Raw genomic sequence first — 19,762 nt, forward strand, 5'->3', positions numbered from 1 at the left:
CGTAGCGCGCGGCCCGACCGCGGCACCCCTGTTTCACAAAACCATAAAACTGAGCATCTGCGGACGCCCCTGAGGCCGGGCCAAAATAAACTGCAACAACGAAGGGTGCAGCATTCAACGTCAGGCCGACTCGCATCACCAGACGAGACGCGGCCAGTAAGCTGGGATAATGCAACCCCCATTTAAAGCCCTCTGAGGAGGCAAATCAAATCACGGCCAATTTCTTTGAAAGGAGTCATGTGCGGCAGAGGGTGTGAGCTCAGCGTCTCCTCCCAATTGTCATATGCGGGCCGGCTAATCAGAGCCAAAGCAAAGACTTTGCTTGATTCTACATTCAGACCGTTATCTTTCATGTAAATGCAGCAAACGACGGGGAAACAGCAGCACCCACATGAAACACGGCGGATTACTGCGCATGGTGTGTATTCATCAGATGTGCTTTGTCAGAGGGCGGGACAGTCTGTACAAGTGAAGCGCGCTAGTGGATGCTTTCACAGACCTTGGTGGTGATAAGTGTCTTAATCTGCAGCCAAAACACAGCCTCTCTACAAACAAACTGCTGGAGCCCAGTTGCAGCTCAAGGACAGGTAGAGTGGAGTGAATGAAACCTGCGACTGTGTGAAGTGACAGAGCTCTGGAAGGGGATGAAGGTGTGGGATGCTTGCTGCTAGACAGAGACAGTAAAGGTCTAGGAAGAGGAGACTGGAGAGATTTCACGCCCCCTTCTTTCCCTCACTCCCTCTCGCTACCCCCCGTCCTTCCCCTCTCAGGGTCATGTATTATGCATTCTCAGAAATAATTTAGCAAAGGTTCTGCTTTTAAAAGCCTCCTCGCCCTGCCTAGCTGTCTCACTTTAATGCGAAGAGGCCTCTGACGGCCGGTCTCCAAACTCAAACATCAGCTCCACCGAGGGGGGGGGGGGTCAGGGTAGTTCACATGAGTCCACGAGATGTGACAACAGTCGGCCTCGGTCAGGGGGCCTCACATTGATCTGCAGCAGATAGTGTATGTTCAGTGCGCTGTAAAGCGCTGCATTATTCAGCGAAAACCAGGGCCTGATGAATGATCAGATCAGGGATGATGGGAAAGTTTGTTCTTTTGGTAAAGAGCTGAAGAAAAACAGCAAGACAGAGAGAGAAAGTGAAACGTAGAGTCGGCCGGATCGGCACTCCTGAGCGCAGAAACGGTAATATCAATCTAAAATAACATGCTTGTTGTTTTCCACTGAGGTTTGCTTTAGTTTCCTGTGGCAGGATGTCAGCCATGGCTGCGTAGAGTAAGGCACCGCTCCCTCCTGCTGCAACAGCTGTCAGCTTCAGACCAATGGATCTCCACCGCTGTACCCACAGGCCATCGTATTGACGACAGCTGGCTATTGATCAAGTCCTCTAATCCCAGCTGGCAACAGGGGGAACGAATAGAGGGTCACCCAGTCAAACGGTCAGGATTTATCACCACACAAGACTTTCGTAGAAAGCACCTTGTTGTTCTCTCACACCTTTATTTCTCATTTCTCGAGTCCACAGCATCAGTTGTTTTTCTAGCTTCAAAGGAAGACAAAATGAAACCGCAAGAGCAAGAAAGTATTTCTCACACATGCACAAATGGTGTGTGAAATGTACATTTGAATGATTTGTACCTCTGGCGGAAGTTCCTGCTGCTCGCAGCCAGGGAGCAGCGGGTGTGTCCTCCTCAGCCTAACCGCCGTACTTCCTGTGTCTGCCCATGTGACCGTCAGTCCAACAGGAACAGAAACCATGTACGAAATCTATCCCTTAAAGGCCATTTACATGATGTAGTCTTTACAGTTTAGCAAGTTGAATAAAAGAACATCCAAACCACCGGAAATTAAAGTGCAAGATTGGAATCTCCCATCAGAGCAAACTGACGGTTTTCTACATGATATAAAGACTAAACACAGAAACAGAATCTGATTAATATTTCATGATGCTGGAGAAGATTTGTTTACATCAGCTCAGGAGGAAAACAGGCCTCTGAATTGCTGATTTTGCATTTAATTAAAACTTTATTCATGTTATGAGACGCCAGTTTGCAGCAGGCCAAGCGTCTATATGTCAGATGCAGAAAAGTGGCCGTGTGTGGCGTGTGGAGCGGGACCAGGTCCGGAGAGCCGTGCTCCTCCTCAGGGAACATCAACATTTTGGTTGTGTTCATGCTTCACGTCAGTTTGCTGACAGGGCTTTTCACAGTTTAACATTTCACATCCTGGATCGTTAATCAGTTCCAGGGAGGAGAAGGTTGTCTGGTCACGCGTGTCCATTTTGGCAGCATCAGTGAAGTCATATATACAGCTGTATACCAATAATAACAAGGTGAACGCTTACTACGGAGGATATGAGTCTCTTCTGCCATCTTTGAGGGTTACAACATGCTGTAACGTGGGAATCAAAGCAGTGCATCTTATTCAGTCTACTTCAAAGAACAACAACCAAATTATATTTAAACATTACAATAACTTGTTGTGTATTTGAATTGAATATTGCTCCCAATAAGCCCCACTTTTAATGTAAATCATTGCTGCGATTTCCCCCCAAACCTGAACAATCAGTTCGGTGGCTCCCTGATTGATTCATTAGACTTTACTGACACCTGGTGGCGGCTTACATGAGCTAGACTAGAGACCTTCTTCTGAGCAGAAAAGAGTATTTAAAGACACTTGTCTGATGCCAGGATCATATAATCACTATCATTATTTAGATTATATAAGTAAGGCTGTAATACTAATTATACAAAAAAAAAAAAAAAAAAAAAAAAAAACAATTGCAGACAAGATACTGTATCTTGAATAAAATATCATAATTCAGCCACACAATTAAGACATGATTGGAGTAAAGGTGTTATGAGAAACCTAATTATCTGTAAAGAGAACAAATAGTAGATCAAACATTGGCTATCTACACCAAAAATCAAAGTAAACTTAGATTAACTGGGCACTGTGAGTGTCCAGAAACGAACAGCAACACTGAAATCTATGTAATTTAACACTGTTATTTAGCTAAATTAATCTCAAATACAAGAATTTAACCTCCTAAGAACAAAACTAAATCTTGACATTGCTTCAGAAGCTATGTATCTCACTCTATATATGTGCTTTCACTTTTATTCAGTGGTTTCTCAAAATTACAATCACATCTAGTCAAACTGTGTCTCATATGCAGTACATATTCCATAAATTTATTATCAAGTATTTTCCATGTTTTTCATTTATTATAGCATTCTGTACAATTATGTGCGAACTAATCTGAATTATTATTGTGAACCTGCTTTAGTAATACTGTAATTTATTATGGTGACGCCTATGAGCTAAATTTTAATTTGAAGTTATGCTGATTTTGATATAAACAGACAAATCCACTCTGTCAAGTACATTATTATGTAAGACCCACTGCTGCAGGAAAACCCTCCTCAGAGTCTCTTGTCACTTTCGATGTTAACCACAGTGCTCATGCTATTCCACTGTTTTAATGCCTTTGTAATGGATGCAGGTTTAGTATCCAAGCAACAACCCAACACTGACCTCTAGGATCTCGTTCCACGAGATTACAATCGCTGACCTGCTCACATGTTCAGCCCTCAACATAGCAGCCTTTAGATAACATAGAAATAATTAAAAACCGACTGGCGGGCAAGGAATTCCAATCAACCACAATAATTAGTTTTTCCTCTGAAAGAAGTAGCCAATGAACTTATTAAGCTCGAACGTGATGATGACAATTATTTAACCAGCAACTGGTCCCATTTTATTTAATTCAATGCAAATTAGATTTTCTTATCACCCTTCCCAGGCATGACACTGGGCAGGTAGTTGACATTTATGCTACAGCTCAAACACACACACACACAAACACACACACATACACACACACACACAGAAAGAGAGTGAATGTTTCTTCTATCCACCAGATGGCAGAGTAGAACTTATTCAGAACATTTGTGATCGAGATGTATTATTATTCCTCCACTTGGCTTCTAGTACTTACCCTCTCTAACACTCAGATTTTACAGTTACTACAATTGAACTTTTTTTTTTTTACTTAAATGAACTTTTTTTTTTTACCACATGGCATGTTAAACATTGCTTCTAATGAAACTATGCCAAACATACTGTTCTTTTTCTTTTTTACATACTTGCACAAAGCATTTATTTGCATTCAGTCTGGTGAAGTATATAAATCAGCTTTTTGCTTGTTTGCGAAGGCTACACTGACTTTGTGTGCTAATGTAGCTGAAAGCAAAGAACGTCCAAAAGCTTCACTGAGAGGAACGGTGCACTCAAATGGCACCATTGTATGGATTCAGAACAAACCTCCCTACTTAGCAGATGAGGGTAAAGTGTCAAATGTTTCCACCTGCACATGAGTGTACATTTTTACTGCAATACCCTGAAATAAAGTTACTTTGACAAAACCTTGCATGGTCATCATCAGCATGCATCATTTCCCACCTATTACCTATAGTACTAGCTGCAGTCTGCAAGTCGTGATTTATATTGCACAAACTGGCATGCTTTAGATCAGACTTCAGACTGCGGTGATGAAAAGTCTGGAGGTATGTTCTTTCAAGGTAAACCTATTAACATATTAATCTCATGTCAAGTATCATTGGGATTTGTCCTCGGGGAATGGGATGAAGGGTTTCTCTGCAAAATGAGTGACAGTCTCATCTGAAACACCTGTAAAAGAAATTTCCTTCCACCCGTGGCACCAAAATGTTCTTATCATGCAGAATCATCCTCATACAGTATATAGATGAGTGCAATAGTTTGTTATATGTTGCAAGATAAAATCCTGTCTTTCCTTGATGGCAGAGAAACTCACTTTGTGCATTGCAGTGGATCAGTAATGGAGCAGTGTATAGGAGCTCTTTGACAGTTATACATTAGTACCTGTAAGTATAGTGTTTAGTTGCCACCACTCACTCATATATTGTATAGGATGCACTTAAACATAATGCTTTTCCTCTGCATGTTCCTGTTGAATCCAGGTAAGCTTCTGGAAAGCCACTTCTCTGACTCTGCTGCTGGGGGATTGAGTCGACGGTGGCGACTGCACACTTTAAAAAAAAACAGCATTTATTTTGTAGTGACGTGAAAATCTTCCGTACTTCCACAGGCCAAGTTAAAATTATTTATAAAACTTTATTTTCTTCTTTTCAACTCAACAGCTGTTTCTCTTGGAAAACCTCCAAGTGATAAACCCAAACCACAAACATGGTACATACATCGAACAGCACACAGCGCCATCTACATCATCGAGAAAAACACAGTCTACAGTGGAACAAAGCTTAAAAATGATGAGAATAATGGTGATGAGGGATAATGTCACAAGACCGCCTGTGTAGCTTGAGATTTCAAAAAGCGAGATACAAAAAAATGCTTGAAGACGAGGTGAAAAGATAGACGAGGGAATATCTTTAATACTGTAATGTCTGTCGGACAAACACAAAGTACATCATAAATTCTTCTCTGATTTCCAGTTGCTCTGTGTCCTTTTTCAACTGGGACTTCTGGTGACACTTGAAACTTCAGCTCAGACTGAGGAGGTATTTGTATGTAAATCCTCAACAGGGTCATGCAAAGGGGGATACATTCAACAGGGGAGTGCCAGAGAAACAATAATAAAATAGAATTATGATAAAGAAAATAAATTCATATATTTTGTATACATAGATCATTTTCTATTTGGCTTATACATCAGCTAAGCAAAGCGATTCATTCCTGAGGTGCAAGGCTTTTGTCGACGACATATTTTCGTTGTGTTGTGTGTGTGTGTGAGAGGAGGGAGTGGGGTAATAGTCTCGGCCTTTTCTATCCGACTAATGTGTTTGCAAATGTTTTATGTGCAGCAAAAAAGGGGGACGCACAATGAGAACCAATCTTGACCAATAACAAAAGCCGGACAAAAACAAAAAAAACAGACTGATTCATCCTTGAGTTCTATATGTGGCCCAGTGGCCGGTGAGTCCATGCAAGCATTCAAAGCCTGCAGCTATCAGTCTACATACGCTTGGCAACTTCAGCTGCTGGTGCGGTCACAGAAACTTGCACATGCCGGTTCTGCCACCCTGTCGTGACGCAGCTACGGGGACAAGTGGACGGATAGGCAGAGAAGTCAGAAGGGGAATACTCAGGCATACCGAGCGGACACGTGACACTTCACGCCTCTGGCCTTCAGCGGGTGAGCGGCTTCAAGCATAAAACAGCCAACAGAGTTAGCCGTGGGGCAGGAAGGGATCTCCTTTGCACATATTAACACAAATTACGAGAACAAAACCCAATGAGCGTACCTACTGGTGTGAATGTGGCGCAGGAACGGCAACAGAACCAATAGCAACAAGAACTGTCAGTAGAATAATGCGAGGTAGCGTTGATGAGGGGAACAGAGGGACCTGAGAGGAAAAGCAGGCAGCGCTGGGTAAATGCTTAGATTTGCATTTCTGTGTACAAACAGAAGACAAATAGCCCTGTGAGAGCGAGGGAGGTGCATAAACCCCCGACCTGGGTTTCAGCTGGTGAACAAATCGGAACAAATACATCGTACACTTGCGCATGTGTACCGTGTGCTGATGTGTGTGCTGTCAGTCGCAGAGAGCAAAGAGAGTCGCTCTGCCTTTAGGTTAGTGTATATCGATTCGGAAAACAGACCGTAACTCTGCAGAGCGGTGAATCGGATAATGTTGTAAAGAGCAAAAGCAAAACCCTCAGTATTAAAGTTTCTTCTTTTTTTTGTCAAAGGGCAAGTTCAATGTCACTATCAAAATACTGATAACCCATTTACAAAGAAGAAAATGTAACAAAATAAAGACATTCAGCTGTTAAAATGACTTCATACAGTAGCATATTTTTGAAATCCGTTCAAAATCAATTGGAAACGCATGCACGACGTGAATGAACATTACCTTTTCTTTTCTTTTTCACAATACTGTAACATTGCAGGTTTTGCATTATACCTAGTCTGTTTTACAAACACTTATGGACACAAATAAAACTAAGAGAAGTCACGTACATGCATGCTCTCATGCTGAAAAGAAAAAAAAATCACAACCATTATTAACACTTCACATTATAGCTATCTGAAAAAAAAGAGAAATGAATGGAATTAAACCATGAGAAATGTCAATGCGAGTGGGGCAAGTTTGGAGGCAGGGTTTGTTTGGTGTTGACACGGGTTCGGAGGTCAAGGGTCAGGACTGCTGGCCGCCCCACTGGCTCTCTACGGGCCGCCGGAGGAGCTCCTCTACATGCCTCGCCACGTCCATGGTGTCGTCCAGGTCGAAGTCTCCGTCCGCGTCCAACATTGAGTCGCTCCTGCCACGGGACACAGAGCGGAGCCAAACCACACTCAGACAAGCCGGCAGCACATCACCCGAAAGAAAAACCAGCAAGAGCTACACGACACTCTTCGCTCACACAAAACGCACGCACACACCCGTACAGAGCAGCTCATGTGTTCAAAAGACTCGTTGACTCACATAGGTGGGTATATGCCGTAGTTGTGAGGATGATTGACAGGTGCTGGGGAGGCGCCGTGATCCATATAGGTTGGGTTCCCACTTGTTGGGTCTGGATTGGCCGTAGCAAACCTGTGCGCACACACACGCACACACAAACACACATAAACCCAAGATAAAAGCCTATCAGTCTATGTTCTGCAGTTGCCTAAGCAACTACCCTCAGCATGTTTTCCAGGCCTCGCTGCATCATTACATCCGTTCTCTGTACTGCAGCTGAACCAGCCGTGGAGACGCGGGAGCGGGGCCTGCTAACTAACAAGCCTAACTCTAATGATGAGTGGAAGACAAGCTCGCTCAGGAACCCCGGCCACTCTTAATTGGCCTCCTCCAACTGTAACAGCTAACTAATAGCTGATCTGAATTCAAGGTCCAATATTTAGTGATTAACTCTAAATGTTGCCACAGAGGAAAAACTGCTGGGTGGACGGCAGGGAGGGAAGAGAGGGGAGCCGGAGCGGGAATGGAAGAACAGGAGGAAGGGTGAACAGGAAGCTGGATACTCACTCGGGCACCACTTGTTTGATTTGCGGCTTCACGTAGCCATCCACTGCTTTGGCTTTAAAACAAACAAGCACAAGGAGAGAGGAGGCTCAGTGCAGCAATCAAGACACCTTTTCGTCGCGAAGGCCGCGCAACTGTGATATTAAATTTAGAAAGTAACGGCCGCCTGTGCAAACAGGGGTTTGCTTACAGAGTGGTGGGGTGTAATATTTGGAGAAAACCTCATCCTTAGGTCTGTCGGGGTAGAGGAACAGGAGGTGATTGAGGTCGCTGATGCGGTCAGCCAGAGAGCGAATGGAGAAGTCTTTGGTTGTGTAGGGCATGAGGTTCCAAACCATTCTCTCACCTGGAGACACAAAGCACCCACACCACAGTGTCAGCTACAACAGTAATATCATCAGGTTTTCTCCAGATAATTCAGTATTATACTCTATATACTCTATCTAAACCCCCTTGTGCAAACATATTGAATAATACGCGCCCAGCATGAAATCATACACAGCCAACTAAAAAAATAGCTTGTACACTAACATCTAGCAAGCCAATGAGGCGACAGTTTTTTGGATATTTTTGCCCACCTAACGCAGGGTCGAGCAATTATTACAGTTATCTTCATCAGGTGTGAGAAAGCTGAATGGGATGCCCATATTACCGTGTCCTTTTGTATGTGCGAGTAAGTTTGGTAACGTGGTAATAATGAGAACATGCCAGCTGCAGTTTGTCTTTCTGCCCCCTGGTGGTCAGAAATCGCTTAATGCATCTTTAATTTTGCAAAATGGTAACATGACGCATCTGCCTTTCCTGCAGGTTGTCATTTGTCATTTGTCATGGCGATGAGAGCGGCGTGCTGCAGAGCAATGCAAATGCAAACTTTTCTTAGAAGCATACCTGCTTTGTTGGGATTTTCTGCCACCCACGCAATTGTGATTCCTCCGATCTCAGAGTCACTAAAGCGCAGAAGGAAAGTGCCGTTGGGTTTGGACATCAGCATGTCCTGAGCCTGCTGCTTGTTCACAAAGCCCAATATGGCCCTGAAACGAGGAGGGGAATATAAAGAAAAAGAAGGACATTAGAATTGCTGTGTGCCTCGTTTACTGGAGAGAGCGGGTCCAGCTCCCCAGGTTGCCATGGAAAATCATGAAAGTGAACAACTGCCTGAGTTCTCAAGAGTGACAAAATGGGGACAGAAAAACATTTACTCTGAGCGAACATGCAGTCCAGCTGTCAAATTGAAAAAAGAGAGGTAGTGCTTTTATTTTTCTGTGCTGCCACATTTTACAGCCAAAGATTGAAACTGACAAAAAAAAAAAAAAGTTTCCTCACCCGTCATTCCAGTGTGGTTTGAGATGCTTTTTTGTGAGTTCCATCACACCATCAAACCACTGCCAAAATGTGAAGTTCCTTCCTGGCAAGCTTTCCTGCAAGCGAAAGGTTTTTTGGGGGGAAAAGATTTTTTTTAAAAGGCACACTGGGTTCAAACAGACATGTACATCTTTTAGAAGGTTTTACATTCCCTCATGTCCATCCAGGAAATAAATACAGAGAACAACGTGTCCTCATCCCACTTTCCTCTCTGTGTTTATGATTTAACCAAGTGTGCAGCTGTGTGTGTATACATTGAGGAAAAAGAAGAGAGGGTGAAACTGTGTGTGCACGTCGCTGACACACCAGTGCGTGAGGTGGCTGAAACTTGATGCTCCTGTAATCTAATGAGACCGATGGTGTGTGGTGAATGTGAGTGCGTTTCCTGCCATCGGCGGCTGCTTTGAGCCAGAAAATGAGGCCTCCAGCCTTTCACTGTGTGGACAAACAGGCCCATTAAGATGAAGACCTGGCTGCCAATGAGGTGTTCTCGCTCAAGTCGACTACAGAATAGGGCTGTAGGGACGCGGCAAATGGAGCACGAAATCTTCTATGTATGAATAACCAATGGTGAATCACTCCATGGAGAACGAGCATGTGGCTGAAATGGCTTACTGAAAATGGCCTGCGGGCATTTCAAAAATGCAAGGAAGAGAAAACCCCAAGTATGATGCAAATCCATGCATTAAAAACTGCTGTTAACAGATAATTACTATGCTCTTTATATAAGCTGTGCATTTAAATTCACGGAGAAAACATAGGGAGAGAATCACGAGACTTGTGCTGACCCTGTTGAACTGCGACCACGTCATCGTCATGCTGCGGTAGTCGTCAGGGTTGTTGCTGGAGCTGCTGAAAGCCTTTTGAGCCAGGAAGACCAGGTTCTCCTCAGACAGCCCTCGGTTGCTCTGCACCTCAGCCTTGTACTTCATGTTGATGGCATCGCACAGCTGAGGCCAGAGCACCTTATCTGGCACGAGGAAAGGCACCCGTCCCTGCGGACAGTGGAGGAGACGGCGGAGGATTTACATGAGCATGTGCAAACATGGGCACATAAACAAGTGCACGCACAGCTATTATCAGAGGAGCGGTATTTTTTATATTGCATCACTGCTTTTGCAAGGATTAGCACATTTTCCATGAATTGATCCAGATGAACAGAAAATAAACCACAGAGGACACGTACAGTATACAGAGGTTAATCTACTTGGTGACTAGACCTTGTATATAAATGAAAAAAAGGTTCATATTCATATGAAGGGCTGGAACTATTGATTATTTTTATTATTGTTTAATCTGCTAAGTGTTTTCTTATTAATTGATTTATGGTTTAGTCTATAAAAATGTCAGCGATGACATTTGAAGCATCTTTTTTTGATAAATTAATTGAAGCTCTTGGTCAGCTTTTAGAATTGTTTATCATTTTGTGTGGATAAACACAATTCCTATGTGTCCGGGACTATGGTTCACAAGGTGTGTTTGGGATGTGACACAATGCTGAAAATGTGATGAGTAAAAGGACCTTACTTCTGGCTCTCGAAGAAGGCGGACGCTTTTTCTTTCGCTCCCTCCCTGCCCTTATCTACCCTGCTACTGCTCTTTGTCCTGTGCTGTCTCTGTCTAACTATCTCGGAGCCTCTCTCTGCATTCTCCTCCAAATCCAAAAATGATGGATCTGGTCAGCTGGTCTCTCAATGCAATTGACCATATTTTCTCCACAATGAAGTTGGGTAAAGGAGAACCCGCCTGCCCTGACGGAACGTTCGCAGCCGGCTACACGTTGGACTCCTGGGAGAAGGGGAGGATCGTGTGTCTGTCGGTTCTTTCCGTTGAGGATGTTGAAGATGCATACACAATTGGATTTATGATCTTAGGCTTTCTGCTGTTTGGCTTTGGCGGATACCTGATCTACTGCATAATAAGGAAGATGCTGGCGGAAATTGGCAAGCTGCTTGCCTTGATCGAGGGAATGTGCAGGGCTGCCAGCACTCAGACTCAAGCGATTTGTGAGCTCAATCGCAAACTGGATGCAATTCCTGAGCTCCTTCGCCGGTCGGATAACAACTTGGAGAAGCTGTCGGCTCGGCTCGGCTGAATTGGTCACTAATTCGGACATTTTGGAGCAAGCCACCGTGAGACCAGAGAGACTCAAGGGCAGACAGAAAAATTCCAGGTCGGCCCGTCCCAAAACAATTGTTATCTCCATTGGCTCCCAGACATAAGCGGCCTTCTCAAGGACGCTTATCTCTCCACTCTCCTGGATGTTTCTGCAGACAAGATGCTCCGACCCCACCTCGTTCTGGGACATTCACCCTTACCCTCAATTCAACGCCTTCTTTGGCTCCTCACCCCCCTCCTTCCCCCGTGCGGCATAGTAGGCCAAGGGTTGAGGACGGCGCCCTGTAGGAGCTGCAGCCCTCCCCCGGGCGACTGTGCTGTGACTCCCCCCCCCCCAAACTTCCTTCCCCCACCCACATGTGCAGGTGTTACAGTCTTGTTATGATGTCTTAAATGTTGCTTGTGCTGAGGTGTTTTTTTTTTTTTACCAAGCCCACACTGTGCCCCCCCCAATGGGCGCAGTCTGAGATTAGTCTTTTTTTTTCTCTCTCCTCTCCCTCCCCTCCTGTTTTCATTTGTTTTTCATCTAGTAAGCGAGGCGCCGCCCTGCTGGTTGCATCGTGGTTCTCCTGTCCCTGTCTTCCCATGTCAATTATTTGTACTGTCTTTTGTGCCATTGTGTCCTCTGGGACGGTGTAACTGAACAGAATTTCGTTGCACTTGGAAACTTTTGTGATGACAATAAATGATTCCTGATTCCTGATTTGAGAGACAGAACTGCAGAGTTGATGCGACACGTAGGTGTCTTATACGTTTAAAAACACCGGCTGATCAAAAGTTTAGTAATCTCTGAATAAAAATTGTATGCAAACATTTACTCACCGGCTCTGCAAAAGCGTTGTCCCACAGCACTGTTGCCGTGGCGTTATTGTCTTGGCTACCGTGAACTATCACCACTACAGGAAGTGACAACGTCTGTTCAGAGAAAGAAGAGAGGCCATCAGTGTAAGCACGCTCCACATACTGCAAAACAACATGAACTTCGTGGTATTTCTGTGGCTCTAATTGTAAGGAAGAGCTTTTTAAACCACGTCATAAAATTTGTGGGAAGAGGACAGATGAGGAATGGGAATGAGAAGGACTGGTCGGGCTGATGTGGTGTGCTGCGTGTCACCATATTTGTAGGATTGCATGCTGGATGATTTGTGATTTGAACAAATTCCCACAATTGCAGGAGTACAAATCTATAGTATCTTGCGTCAGGGCTAATGCACTCCCGTCCGTCTGCGCCCCCCTACCTTCACTTGAAAGACGAGCTCATTGCCTCCGACACTAAACTGGGACTCGAACAGAATGGTGAACTTCTCTTCTGTGACAGATTCTGCTCCCCGTCTGTCTGATCGCTTGATCCTCTTCAAAGACTGAATGAAAGACGACATGTGTTCGGAATGAGAAATGCCAGATACACATTGTACATGTTGCACCGTTAGGCTGACAATGCACACCTCATACCTACAGTACATGCATGTATAATTCAGTTTGAGTCAGACTACAGGGCTGATGTGTAAATAATCCATGTGTGATATAGAGAGAGGCTCTCTGGAAGCTGCAGACTGGGTTTGAACATTGCTGGAAACATCTGGGATAATGCAACGTACAAGAATCAATAAAATACATGATATACATAATGCAGAAAAATGTTTGCTATTAACTTCTTCTAGAAATCCCCAAACTGCTGGAAATATACATCAGTAACACATGAAGCAATTCCACCCCAAGGGATTATATCTACAGTTATCAGAAGAAAATGTTCTTTCAAGCATACTTCAACATAGAGCCACTTTTGTCATGGATTTCGATGCTATCACAGCACATGGCGATCAAACACATCCTGGCAGTTGCTTCACTTCAGCGCTACATACTGTACATTTGGGAAAGCTGCTTTCTAGTGAAGACCCGTGGGCAATGAGATATTTAGCTCGGTGTACTTACTTCACTTCAAGAGCACTCACCATGTTCCTGAAGTGGGCGCTGAGAGTGCCTGTCGTCTGGTGGTACTCCATCACGCAGTTATTGTTGAGAATTTCCCCACTGCTGTCGCTGAAGGAGAGAAACCATCCCAATTAGCCGTAATGTCTGCTGTGACGCACGCGAGTGCTGAGAATTAGAGTCTTCCCAGAAGAAATTAAAAGAAAATGATGCTCATTTGGACAGCAGGAGCTGAGTGTAAAACACGCAGGGTGTAGGAATGATGCTCATTCTCGTTTCCTGTGTAATTAACAACCACCATCGCTCTCTTCTCTACATGAGGAAACACCATGCGGATGTCTACGGGCTGTGGATTGTGTGCCATACCAAGTGGTTCAGATGAGGAGCAGCAGATGATGGCCGAGCTGTTGAATTGCTCGCCCATTTCACCACTGGCTGACCTACAGTCTTGGAAGGTTTCTATTAGTCCGGAGGAATGTGGAATGAGGCTGTGGAACAGGCTAAATGTGGATTCTGCATCCACACCATAGATTCCTGTGAGGCGCTGTTCGTTCCAGCCATGTCTCTGCGGTGAGGTCTGGAATCACTAGACCAGGGGTCATCCTGGGATCCAGAAATCCCCATAGAAAACTAAGACTCCTTATCTTATTGGCCCCATGGGAGCTCATCGCACTGTCCTTGCTAAAGGAAGTACGGATAGTAAAAAAATGTGGATACAGAGAAGAATAAACAGGAGGGTGGCATGTTGATGCTACAATGAGAAAGCATTCGTGTGCGTGGTGAAATATGTGATACAAAAAGGATTTTCTTGTAGTAATCAAAAATATAGCATGTCGCAATGTCGCCAAATAGAAGAAATCAGAGCCTCCAGAAAAGCGTTTGTGTGCTTTCTGTGTGCGTTTCCTCTTTTTAAATCCACGCTGACATGAACGGCGCACTGGACTTACTTCCTTGTGTTCTCGTTCTTCAGCAGGGCTTTCGCTTGCTGTTCGCTAATGATGGTGGCTTTGACCTGCGGAGGGTTCATGTGCACGTTCAATTTCCCACCCACTAGGAGGCGCACTGTAGCGGCGAACTTGGTTTGGGTTTTTAGCACCTGCGGAGGCTGTTTCTCGATGATGAAGGTGCTGTGGAGACAAAAAGAGAGCTAGATTGAATGGCAGAACAAAGTCCTGTTGATGAAGTTGCTCAGCCAGTCAAGGGTGGGGGGAGTCATGCAGGAGAAAGATGATTGATATCTCCTCACGGTCTGCTAGCTGTCCATTCTGTGTGTGTGCTGTTTCTCCAGAATGACTCACCCCACCCTTAAAGTGCACATAATGTGTGCTACTACTTTAAAGGTGGGGTGAGTCAACACCTAGGCCATACGCTTTGCTGCACGTAATGTCCACTCTTCTCTTCTACCTCTCGTCATGCATTTCATATAGCGTAGCCAAAAATATGCAAAAATAATTTCCAGAAGCCAGAATGGTGACCACTTCTGGATCATCAGATCAAAGCTGCGTTTGTATGTATTCCATCAGTATTAGCTTAGAATTGTCTTGTTAAAAGCCATAATGGCTTATTACAAAGTTGCAAACACTGCAGAAAGCTGAAATTGATTGTAAGCGATGGGTGTTTAAAACACACAAAAGACAGAGTTGTTGTGATGTTTAAATGTTTTCAACATGTTAATTAGCCTTTAAGCACACATATAATGTGGTTTGGTGTGAAATGATGACACAACTGTTTACAAAGACAGCTCCACAGGGTTCCTTTAAACTCCACTGACCTGCAAATTTGATTATGCCAGCCTTTGAAAATTACCTTAATTGTAACCATGCTCACCAGCAGAAGGTGATGAATGCAATCATTGTTCAGTCAACTAACAGGGTCAACACTTACTTTTAACAACGTTGGTGTGATTTTCTGTCAAGCTGTCTCCTGATTTCCACATTAACACTAAGGCTTTAGAAGAACATGGGGAGGATGTTGCTGAGGAAGCCTGCGTTTGTACTGTGCGTGATAGGAGTGCATTACTGTCTGGGTGCAGGCTTGTCGGTGGCCAATCACAAATCGCTGTGACAGAGATATGGCTTCTCAATGTGTTAAAGGTCCCCGCAGGGACAATCTTTTCAGGAAGTGGGAGAGGAGGCTGTCAAAAACTTAAGACTACTTCCTGTTCAGAAATGCTGGGGGGCTAAAGGACCCTGGCAGATGTGACTTTGGGCCAAAAATAATGCATTGAATGAAGTTGCAAGTGCTCCTGCTCTCCTTTAATCTCCTGCACACTGCATGCTCTTTGTCTCAGCAGACGTCTTAAGGTGCATTCAGCTTCGAATCCTTTGCCTCTGGGCTCATTCGAATTCAGCCCAGACTCTCTCATATCTCTCCCCCTCCATTTAACACGGTCTTCTTCTACCACATCAGGGCTTCTTCTCTCCTCCTGTCCATGGCTCATTCTGTATGTGGTCTAAAGCAGTGCTGGATGATGTAGTTTGTTACATGTGACCTGAAGCCATCAGAGGGACTTCTGCTTTGGCACAGCACAAAGCACAGACTTTAATACGTGCAGACAGGACACCACTTTAACTTTATTGAACTAAGGCTGCTTGAAAGTTCCATCGCAACTACAATCTCTCATTATTATTTTATCTCAATATCAGCTTCAATGCTTGCTGTTCACTCTCTGTGCACCAAATTAGAGCTGCGTCACGTTAAAAGCATTCAACTGGCGAAGCACTAAGAGGCTGTAATTGTGAAGCAGCCACAGGAAATGCAATGCAGTTGCGATTATTTATCAAAAATGTGTCGACAAAGTGAGAGATTTTTAGCATTTTCTGACAAAGTGTAAATATTACAGGGAGAAATGAAACAAGGTGTAACCACAGTGAGCTGTTGGTACGTTACGTCATGAACCACTCGCAGTTAACGCTATTAATGAGCAACTTCTTCATTAAGTTTGTTTGTTTGGCTGCACTGTAAACGGATTCACCAGTTGCTCTTCTGACAAAGTAGCTGCTGTAGGAGTGTTTGCTGTCGTATCAATCTGCATTTGCTTTTACCACGGTAACCACAGGCGTCTCAAAATCAACCAGGACTGCAGCTTCAACCTTAACTTCATCTGAAGTCCTCACAAATGCCCACACATTGATACAGTCCACAATCCACATACAGTCATGTGGATTAAATCAGAAGGCCAGAGTAATTTAATTTTAGTAGATGGCATCTTTCATTCTGTAGCATCTATAGCACTTGTTTGTATAAAGGCCAAGAATGAATGCAGTAAAGAGTGATGCCTCAATTAATGTATATAACGCACCCATCCACTTGCACACATGCTGGGGCTGATGGTATGCTACATCATGCCTACATTCATGCCTTTAAATCTTTTTTTTTGTCTTTAAAAGCATAGACAAGCACACACATACCTGGTGACCAATGCTGAGATGATATCTGTGATAGTACTGTTGAGTTCGTTGAGGAGCTCTTCGATGGGGCCGGGGATGGGCAGCTGTTGCCTGAGGTGCTCTGCCCTCCGGATCTGCTGCCTGTTTTGCCAGATAGTTTCTGCCAGCTTCTCGCACCTGACACATGCACAAAAACACGCGCATATAGGAATTAGGCCTGAGCACAGACATGGACTTGTGTTTCGACAGTGCTTACAGAAAATCCAGACGAGGCCAATTAAAATTAAAATGGGAGAGTTTAAAACAGTAGGAAGCCCTGACTGAAAAATGAGGCTTTATTTCTCCAAAAAAGGCAAATAAAACACAGCTTGTCTGAGAATAAATGAATAAAAGCCTAAAAGCCAGACTTGTCAGAGTGGCCTGTCTATGTCTCTGCGATCAGGAGCCAACAAACTTTGGAAATAAACCCAGCGGTAGTCAATTGAATGCTTGTAAACCAGTGACCCTTTGCTTTGCGAGGGAGTCTAGTGGCTGCGATCTTGGTGGGAGGTGGACGAGAACTCACCAGGACTGCAGGATGTCCAGGCCTCCCTCCGGTGGGCCCCCGTTGCCTGCCAGCTGTTGCCGTCTCTTCCACTGGATCAGCTCGTCATCCAGAATGATGGTCTGCTGCTTCCTCAACAGCTGCAGTGTTTTCTGGTGCTTCTCCGCCAGGTCCTGCACGTAAACAGAAACGCACAGGAATCACGCTTCAGAGCTCTTGCACATGCAGTGCATTGAGGTCGTGTGCGTTGCATGTTCATGTGTTTACCAGTCTGTATTTCTGTAGTGTGTTAGCCTCTCTGGTCAGCCATGCCTCCACAGTGGCTCTCTTGCTGAGAAGGGCGGGCTCCCGTAGCTGTCGGTCAGCAGGGGGAAGTGTGGCCAGGCTGGTCAGCTGAGCTGAGGCCGTGTGGGGTTGTTGCCATCCAAATGGGGGAAGGGTGGGGATGAGTCAGAGAAAAAAGGAGGAGGTGAAAATCTCTGATCGATGCACGTACAGTGTGCATTATCCTTGAGAGGAATGATGATTTATGCAGGAGACCCTTCTCTAGCATAAAGATGTCATTCATGTTTTCCGAATGATGCAACACACAATATATGCAAAGGTTACTAGGTGATGGAAGCTCCCGGTGATTGATTTCCATAGCTGTTGTGCAGCTGCTCTGCTTTGTGGAGTTTTTTTTTAATATAATTTCACACCTTATGACATATATTAGATTGAAACCATGATTTAAAACCTTTATTTTATATTTTATTATAAATTTGACTCAAGCAGCACCGCAACTTCACAGTAAGCTTCAAGCTGCACATCAATCGCTGAGTTTACAAAATAAATCAGAGAAGCAACAAATTTGAACATTATAAAGGCTTAACCAGGCAAATGTTTGGCACAGCTGATCATCTGTTGCCAGTGTCCTCACAATCTCGCCAGTCAAAACATTTCTCCTTGCATCACGTTAGAGCAGCACTAACGAGACGTCCCCTGGTCTCACCTTGGATGCGGAGGCTCTCCTGGTACTGGATGATGAAGTACTCCTGGTTGTGCTGGAGCTTGCGCAGATCATTCTCAGTGTCCTGGGTCAGCAGGCGAAGCTCCTCGAAAGCCTGGTTGATCTGTTGGTATTTCTGAGACATGCTGTCCATCATCCCGCCCACCGGAGAGCTCGACTGTCAATCAAAAGCGAGATTGAGAGACAGAAAGGAAATGATGGGTTTTAAAACAGTGATTGGAGAGGCTGGTTTTCTGCTGGATGGTGCGTGGCCTGTATATTGTCTGTCAGTGGATTGTTTATGATGAGAGCTGAGCTGCTGGGGATATCTGTGGGGGTTGGAGCAGATACATAAAACCAGGCTGGACTTGATGCACTGACTCCTGCGTGTGGCGGTTGGGCTATTTGACTGTAAAATCCAAAGCAACCACGAGCCTGATGGAAACACTGCAAATAGAGAAGGAGGACATGCATTTGCTTATCTTACTCAGGCAGACTGCGCAGCCAGTTAAACAAGAGCACTATGGTGCCTAAAGGTTCAGACTAAAAAGGGTGAAATTCAATCAGTCCAAATATGCATTCCACTAATAGCAAAGGCATGTTGTGACTGAAAATCAATTCACCCCAGGAGAGCTCAGAGTCACATGTTTTACGCACTGCTGGCTTTATGGTTTTCTAACCCAGTGCTTGTAATAAACTGTGAAATATTTGACTTGCATTTTTGACTTCCTTCCTTATTGCAGTGCTGCAGTGGAGAAACACACTTTTTACAAAGCCATTTTACAGCGTGATTGAGAAGGTATGAGTGGCTGCAGGTATCACATTTATAATAATGCAAAGGAATCTGCAGACCTTGGGGGGGGATAGATGGAGGAAATGGAGAGTTGTTACCCAATTACCCAATAGCTGGATCAATCACCATTATGTAGTTGAGTTTCTGTTTGTGCTTGCAGGCTCTGCGCAGGCTACAAAATGAATAATGCATGGGGAAGCCACAGGTGTTTGTTGATGCAAGTTTATATTTCAGCAGGATGTCCGTGTGTTGACGAACGAGCAGACGTATGCATGTGGGTGTCAGCTTGCGTGTGTGTACTTCACAGCACATGAATCCTACTCACATTGGTGGCCTCTCTGACGAGCCTCTGCTCGGTGTAGAGGATATGCTTGATGCATCGGACCAACTCCAGAGGACAGCGGTCATACGTGCTCTGAAAGACAAGGAGCACATGTGCTGTGTTAAGGCTTGTTAGCCCCTGGCGTGCGGAGCGGCCGCTGCACACAGGGCTTGCCAATTTAGTCGCATCAAGGAAGCTCGCCAAGTTCTGGAGCCAACGCCACAGACACACTAAAACCCATTAGACGAGCCTAATGAGGCCCATCTCTGAAGCACGGCGCACT

General features: G+C 44.6%; 1 protein-coding gene across 2 annotated transcripts in view; it reads right to left on the bottom strand.

Annotated features, from left to right (window-relative positions):
* Positions 1–5,128: 5,128 nt before the first annotated feature.
* Positions 5,129–19,762, bottom strand: part of stat5a (signal transducer and activator of transcription 5a) — a 49,926-nt gene continuing 35,292 nt past the window's right edge. For both annotated transcript variants that reach the window (XM_041956267.1, XM_041956266.1), the window contains 16 exons: positions 19,483–19,572; positions 18,368–18,542; positions 17,644–17,774; positions 17,398–17,549; positions 16,854–17,009; positions 14,391–14,570; positions 13,467–13,554; positions 12,753–12,875; positions 12,337–12,429; positions 10,185–10,391; positions 9,358–9,452; positions 8,923–9,065; positions 8,225–8,380; positions 8,038–8,089; positions 7,492–7,602; positions 5,129–7,327 (listed from right to left, as the gene is read on the bottom strand). In XM_041956267.1, the coding sequence (XP_041812201.1) occupies positions 7,204–7,327; positions 7,492–7,602; positions 8,038–8,089; positions 8,225–8,380; positions 8,923–9,065; positions 9,358–9,452; positions 10,185–10,391; positions 12,337–12,429; positions 12,753–12,875; positions 13,467–13,554; positions 14,391–14,570; positions 16,854–17,009; positions 17,398–17,549; positions 17,644–17,774; positions 18,368–18,542; positions 19,483–19,572 (2,076 nt within the window). In that variant the 3' untranslated portion in view covers positions 5,129–7,203. The remainder of the gene's footprint in view (positions 7,328–7,491; positions 7,603–8,037; positions 8,090–8,224; positions 8,381–8,922; positions 9,066–9,357; positions 9,453–10,184; positions 10,392–12,336; positions 12,430–12,752; positions 12,876–13,466; positions 13,555–14,390; positions 14,571–16,853; positions 17,010–17,397; positions 17,550–17,643; positions 17,775–18,367; positions 18,543–19,482; positions 19,573–19,762) is intronic.

The sequence above is a fragment of the Chelmon rostratus genome, chromosome 17 (assembly GCF_017976325.1).
Source record: "Chelmon rostratus isolate fCheRos1 chromosome 17, fCheRos1.pri, whole genome shotgun sequence".
Taxonomy (NCBI): domain Eukaryota; kingdom Metazoa; phylum Chordata; class Actinopteri; order Chaetodontiformes; family Chaetodontidae; genus Chelmon; species Chelmon rostratus.